At 34.0% G+C, this 7,634-nt stretch overlaps 1 protein-coding gene across 1 annotated transcript; it reads left to right on the forward strand.

Annotated features, from left to right (window-relative positions):
• Positions 1 to 653: 653 nt before the first annotated feature.
• On the forward strand, positions 654 to 1,921 carry LOC128547650 (uncharacterized). The gene is made up of 2 exons (XM_053520696.1): positions 654 to 1,076; positions 1,455 to 1,921. Exons 1-2 carry the CDS (start codon positions 791 to 793, stop codon positions 1,610 to 1,612), a joined length of 444 nt encoding a protein of 147 aa, XP_053376671.1. The 5' UTR covers positions 654 to 790; the 3' UTR covers positions 1,613 to 1,921.
• The last annotated feature ends 5,713 nt before the right edge of the window (positions 1,922 to 7,634 follow it).

Genomic DNA, 7,634 nt, shown 5'->3' on the forward strand with positions numbered 1-7,634 from the left:
AGAACATTTTCACGCGTTTCGGGCTTTTTCGTATGTTTAACATGGGACTGTTGAACCGTCCAAATACAGAAAATACAGGATTTTTTGTACGCGTGTGCGTCCAAATACAGAAAATACAGGATTTTTGTACGCACGTGCATCCAAATACCGTAATATATTGTACGGTCACGTGTTGAAAAAGAACGTTCGCGATTGGATAGATCAAATAGGTATAGAATAATTGAAATTATTTAAGGTAATAATTTGTGAAATTGTTAAAGGTAAATTATGCACTTCTTAGATCAATAGTTACGTAACGGCGCAGTGCAGTAAAAGTATTAAAATCTAATCCCCCTTCTGTCCGACAAGACTAGAAATAAAATAATTCCGAAGCTAAAAGAGGTCTTGGCTCATATTGTTGAAATATCTAAGTATCTATTAAATGTAAATGTAAAACTAGAAATTATATTGAAATGAATATGTAGTTTTCTGAATACTTCCATGATTTATTATCAAAAGGAAGTAATTGCAAAGCTTTAGAAGACAAAACATGCATTTCTAATATGGATTTAACACCATGTAATGGCATTCTCGCATACCAGAGGTCTACCGTGAATCCCCGTCTCGGGATTTTGACGAACCTCTGATGGATGAGAAAAAAAATGTGTAATGGATCCTTTTGTTCATTAAATAAATATAAATAAGAAAATATAGAACTTGAAAAATGTTGTTTTAATGTGACTGAGCAGTTAAGTCTGGACTCAGTTATATATCATATATACATCATAAGCAAATAACTACCATAGAATTGATGTGGTATGTCGATATTGATAATTTCATGTTTGGTATTTTTTTAAATTATCAAGGTGGAGGAATTTGTCCGAACAGCACCACATATTGCAGTTACGGTTGTTGTGGTAACAATGAAAATCATCACTGTTGCTATCCTATTGGCGTTTTTATTGGCTGTGGCTTCGGTGTACTGGGAGCTATATGTTTGCTGATATCTATACTCAAATGTCGTCTGGGAAGTCAACGGAACCAGCTGCAAAGACAGCAGTGTACAGAGCCAGATCCAACTTTTGGTCCTGAATTTGGTAACAATACTCCTTCCTAATAGTCTGTCAGACCACCATATATATCGTAATGTTACGACGCCATGTCGATTTTGAATTACATTAAAATATGAGAGAGCGCTACTGTTTAGAAACTAAGTACATTAAAGGTATTGTTGATGACCATACAAAATACCCGCTAATATAACAGCAAGTGTATCATCATATCATATCATGTCATATCATGTATGTATGGTAGAAGAAACTGGCTTTAAATCTAATTCTAGAAGAATCTATATGATGGTTATATAACTTGAAATGTAATTTATTTTCTGTCTATGAGTACGAAAGCGCAAATTACAATACAATTACTTTTTCAATATTTAAAAGACTTTTTATGACGCGAGATCTATCTTTCAGGTCGCGAGAACCAGGCGTATTATTCGGAAGGGTCAACAATTCCAAGCGTTACTGGAAGTTTGAGATGTCTAAAGTACTCCAGTTATTTACCACCACCTTCATACGAGGCGGCAACGGCTGGAACGAATACAAGAGTTACTGAAAATGCCATCACATAAAAATATAATGCACTCATTAAAGATGCGTTTTCCAATTTGATTCAGAACAGACTCATGAATTTCAAACCCTACCCTCAAAACGTCTGACTATACCTACAATGTATTGCCTTCTTGACTCAAAGTTAACACTCCAGTTTATGCAGATATCAATTTGTGGTTGCTTACGAACGTTTCTGTAAAAACAAATACAATGTATACAAAATGTACTCATGGTTTAGATCCTGATTTGAACTGTATGATATATTCCTCTTATTAATAGACACTGTCGCGTTATTACACCCATGAATGGTGGATAGCAATGCTCTTACTTCTGCAGAAAAGAACGAAATACCCTATCCTCCTTGCTATGTATTGCTTTTTGTTATGCGGGTCATATGAATAATTGCTACCATGTAATTCCTCATCTACTATCTATAATATTTTATGTGAACATCCCGCATAGATTAAGAAATAATAAATATGTGCCTATATTTTATCAGTTAATAAAATATGGGCAGGAGTTCGGATGCGTAATAATTAAATCACGAGTGCGTAGCACGAGTGATTTAATATTCGCATCCGAACGACTGCCCATATTTTATTAAAGGTCCAATACTAAGGAAAGTGAACATTTTAATTTCTTTTAAAAAGCACAGAAACTATTTCATTTTATTGGAAAATGAAAGTTGGTATGTAAAAATTCGAAATAAATCGCAGTATATGTACAATTATTTTTCTATGAAGTATGAAGAAAGTTAAAAAGACCTGGGGGGTCATTCTGTCGATTCATTGAAATTTCAACATAATACACATACATTTCTTTGAGTTCCAAAGACCTTCTGTAAATTTTGACCTGCCAATCTTCATTATTTAGTGTCTTGCAGAAGTCTATGCACTGGCTATGAAAAAAATTGCCAACTAACTTTCCCTTAGTAATGGATCTTTAACTGATAAAATTATTGGAACATATTTATTATTTCGATTCTAACCACGTAAATTCTTCGCATTTTACAGCACTACATTTTAGCGCGATTGTCATTCGGCTGGCCATATGCTATTATAAAAACCTCCCCACGAATGGAAAGCGTTGCATCAAACGGAATTTTCCGATATTCAGTAAATTTTAATTAAAGTATTAAGTAGTTATTGCCGTGAAAATGTTATTTTCAATAACATCAAAGGTCGGATATAGAAATCAGAGGTAAATACTTAATTCAAGGTTTATATATGCAGTTTCTAAAAATAGTACACGTCACCTACATGATGGCACTGAAACATACACGCCAGAACATTGCGGCGGCATATAAACACGTAAAAACTTGAGTCTGGAAGATTGGAAAATTAATTATAATTTATTTACTGTCAAAGTAGAATCTAGTTGACATTTGTGGTGCCTACAACGCAGAAATTGTAAACTACACACACGACCAGACATAGATGCACTGGTGTTGAAGTTGAAACTTACCGGGCTGAAACATATTCTTACGGTAAAATATAAACAAATAAATTCATCAGTTAGATACTGTTTGTTTCAGAAAATTTGATGTACTTTTTATTACTACTACATAACACTGAAAAAGTCGAGTATTTAGTCGGTATATAACGGAAGCAGAGTAGAATCTCAGTCGTGTTACAATCGTAGGGCAGAATGGAAGAGCTATATTTTATCGTAGATTCATGTATAGGCGATTTCGCTATATGTTTATATAGCAACTGCTGCGGATCGTGTTAGAATATTACATAAATGATAATCATAAATAAAAGACGTCCTGAAAATATTATAATCAGAAAAAGTTTGAAATGGTTCGTCTAGTGACATTAATTATTTTATTAGTAATTTACTTTTTACCGAGTATTATCATAAAATACCGCGTGGAGCACTTACATCTATCGAAAATGAAGAAAACTTTACTTTAAAATTAAGACTGCCTATTGGACTTACTATATTTATTTTGGCTCAATATCATCACAGACTACTGAAATAAAGATGAGTAAATACCCTCATACCCTCTGGTTACAACTTAGATCAACAGAAAATCAATGCTAATTGACTAACTGTACTTCATGTTTCAAAAAGACGACCAAAAACTACCAAATAAAGGCGTAAACGGCCTCAAAAAGACGTCTCAGATAAAAAGAAAGGACATCTTTTGTTTGCTGGGTTATTTCTTGGTTATTAAATTTTGTCATAATTATGATCTATAAATAAACAATACATTTGTATCCTGTTGGTCATGAGCACGTTCGTTCAAGCAAATTTTTTTTGTATATTTCATAGATTTTTTGTTACACTTTTGACCTGTTAATGCACATATAACAGATTAAGCATTAATATTTACTCTAATATGCTTATTTCTGTTAAAACATGCTTACGCCAAAATGACGCCACGTTAACGTGCGATGACGTTAATGCTTTTGTTGCGACCAAGAAAAAGCGCTACTATATTTTATATACTGTTTTAGATTAAGGGCGTATTAGAATCCAAATAATGTATAGCAAAATAGTGTTTTACCTAAACTAATACACTCAAAATTGGTTATACGTCGCCAGAATAATTTACTCGGGCTACGCACTCGTGAAATTATTCCGCGGACGTATAACCTCTTTCCGTGTATTAATAACGTTGAAACACAGTTTTCTAAACATTATTTCTTAGTTAACTACAACTTCTTACTCGTCGTCATTGCATGTAGACATTTTAGCGTGCACGTATTTCGGAACGACGCTTGACCACACATTTTATCATCAGCCAGTCAGAACTTTTGTCGTCTAAACCGATTGTTTTCAAGAGAAGCCTGTGCCAGAACAATAATTAACGTAGTTTAAAACATCACAAAGGGGAATTTCTCTACGATAGTTAAGTGACTGGTGCTAGGATTACCGACTTTTTCAGTACTCGTATAGTATTGAGAAATGGGCTATTGAAATGGGTTAGTGTTTTTTTCTCGTTAGCGACCATATCTCTGTATCAGTTTTAATTTTTTTCTGGGTTGGTGCCAGTGGTCAACACCTCACACTCAGTCTCTCATTGATGCTTCATAGCTTATATATAGCGGTTATCTTTTTGTGATACTTGAAGAGTGACTTATTAACATAAGGTGTCAGTGTCACGGGGTGAGAAAATGTGCAGTCAGTCCGGGGCTCGAACCCGGGACCCCTCGCTTACAGGCCGAGTGCTCTACCGACTGAGCTAATCGGCTGCCTGACACATCTTCCCTCCTAACGTGACCAAGTCCGTATCGTGACATCCATCAGCAAAGATGAAAATTTGAACAAGAATACTGAAAGAGGGAAATCTCATAGTTAGGGGTAGGTTGTGTTAGAAACACAAAATGTGAAAATAAGAAAATGCAAATTAGAATAAGAAATATCTTTAAAAAGTGGTAGTCGGCGCAGTGTAGTTGGAAAACAAGTTATATATAAATTTTGTGGTTTGTCCTTGAAAAAAACTACCTTGACGACCGCACACAGCGCTCTTTCTGCAAAAATTAGTACTGTATTGTATTTATTAGACATACTTATTATATTTATTAAGACATACAAATACAAACGTGCTAAGCATACTGACAGCCACATACCTTTCAGGATGAATGATTTGTCATTTCCCCTCGGCGTTGCACAAGACACGGAGAGAAAACATTGAAATCTTTCATCCAGTTAGCAAGACTGTTGCATAAATCTTTCGTATAGCTAAAGAAACCTATCTGATTTGCTAGCGTAGTCATCATTCGAAATTTATAACATCTCCATGAAAGTGAGTTTTTATAGTAAAATCTTCAAGAAGATACGCAGCTAAGCAAAAAAAATAGTAGACAGGGTTTGATTGAGCCTGCTCATGAGAGGAAATGAAATATGTAATACTCCTCCTCTTTTACACAGATTATTATGTTGTATGTTAATATAAATATGCATAAAATATATTGTTTTATCTTTGTGACGTAATTAAATTTGGAACACTTGTTCTGACAGATTCTGGTTGGCCATTTCTTTATTGTTTGACACAGCTATAATAACATTTTAGCCCTATCTAGGTTATGTATCAAGGGTCAATTAACTGAACTAATTTATAAGTCAGAGACCATCAATTCAAAAAAGTGCAGGGAAGTTACTGGGAATGAGGTAAGTGTATACATGAGAAGAATGTAACGTCTGTGCGTTCTGATTGGTCAGTCATGTAAGTGATTATTATTTTTCAACATTGAGATTTTTCACTGCATTTACATTATTTTATTATACATTTTGACAAAATTTGCTACATTTTCTGTGTATTGAAAAAAAAGTTTTATTAAACGAATTTCTTCCGCCATGTCAACGATGTAAACAGGTGGGTCATCTCATTCACACGAAAATTACTTAAACAAAGTACATGTATCACTATTCATATGTTTTTCGTCCGATATTTTGGTAGAGCTAAGATAGTTCCTGAAAAACATGTAATTAGATATACATGTTCCAATGTATGGAAGCCCTTACACGCCATTATGTTATAATGTAAGTCTGTGGGAAAACAATTGGTGATCTCTTACCTATACTGTCATTAAACTACCCCACAAAAGTCGGGTCGAGAACGAATTATTTTAGATTTCCTCAATGTAGTCAAATTGTCACTGAGATGAACTCGCAACATTTGGATTGGTCCCTCTGGCTCAAATACTGATAATGTTTTTAGTTTAAACTAAACTGTAATAACTTCCTTACAAATTAAGAAAGATGTTCATTATCTTCCCACTCTGGTTCTCAAAAAAAAAAAAAAAAAGAGAGAAAATTGATTTTTTTTACTGAATTTATGTCACTTCCATATTCGTGTTTTCTTTTGGATTGATATAGATTACAAAACCAAATGCTGCAATAACAGAAGCTTTATTTTCTCATCGGTGTCATTTTTTGTTTACTTTCACCAACGACCTGATTAGATTTTATTAAGTTTTCCTGAAATACTATTCCTTATAACTAATGCCATAGCTCTCAGTATAGTCATGGAGCTATAACACATAGTCTATAACAACTTCCTGGTATAGTCAATCTAAATTTCAACATGAATAAGATAATCTAACAAACAGGAGCTTTTTGGTGTAAAAGCAGTTTATTGGATGTTAATAATATCATCGGTAATGTAAATGTTTGTTGTAATCCGCTCTTCCAAGTTCTAGGACATGTTTGAAATGCATTAACAGTTCTTAAACAGAAAAAAACAATATGTATAACACCATTGATCAGGTCGGATATCCGGGCACTTCAGCGTATCGCGTTGCGTAGCAACAAGCGGAGGTGACAGCAAACGCTAAATTGTAACTGAAAAGCGTTTAATGTTTCCTTAGTGCTGGTTATTTTTCTTTATTTAAAGTAAAATTTTGGGCAATATTAAGAAGTCAGTGAATTTATAATGTAGCATGATGTTCGAGAAATCACTCCCGAGAAAGAAATCTTTCTTTTTTAGGTTTCAGACTTGATATTCATCATTAATCCGTGTAAGCTACAAGGTCTCATATTTGAGACGGACTGAATGAAAATTATAATTTAAAAAATCGGAGGTCTTTACAAATAAATAAAACAGAAAATCTAGCTCATCTAATTAGGTTTCTCCATTCGTTTCACTTTTCTCGTTCTATTTTGTAGCCTACCATTAAAACAGTTCTGAAAGCCAGATAGCTTATACTGTGGTGTCAAAAGTGATTCAGTAACGCCAAATTTAATTAAATCAACACCTCTTACCTAAATTCTGATTGGTATGCGATTTAATAAAAGGTGTCATAATTTAAAGCATACTAGTACATAATGCGTAAATACTGGATAAGGGATTTTTTCTCCCTCGAAGCGTATCAGGATCAAAATAGAAGATCTTTAACTGCATTCATCACACAATCCATTGAGTTTATATAGAGTTTTATAAACAACACACATCTCTCTCAATGTTATCGGGTCGTTCTAAAATAGACACAGCGGCTGATTTGAAATGCGCTATACAGAGGGCTACCGATTCTTTGTGTTTCAAGTATGGTAGGTTTAGAGACGGTGTCAGTTCTGTAGCCACTGCATTTATTG

This window comes from Mercenaria mercenaria, chromosome 13, assembly GCF_021730395.1.
Source record: "Mercenaria mercenaria strain notata chromosome 13, MADL_Memer_1, whole genome shotgun sequence".
Lineage (NCBI taxonomy): Eukaryota > Metazoa > Mollusca > Bivalvia > Venerida > Veneridae > Mercenaria > Mercenaria mercenaria.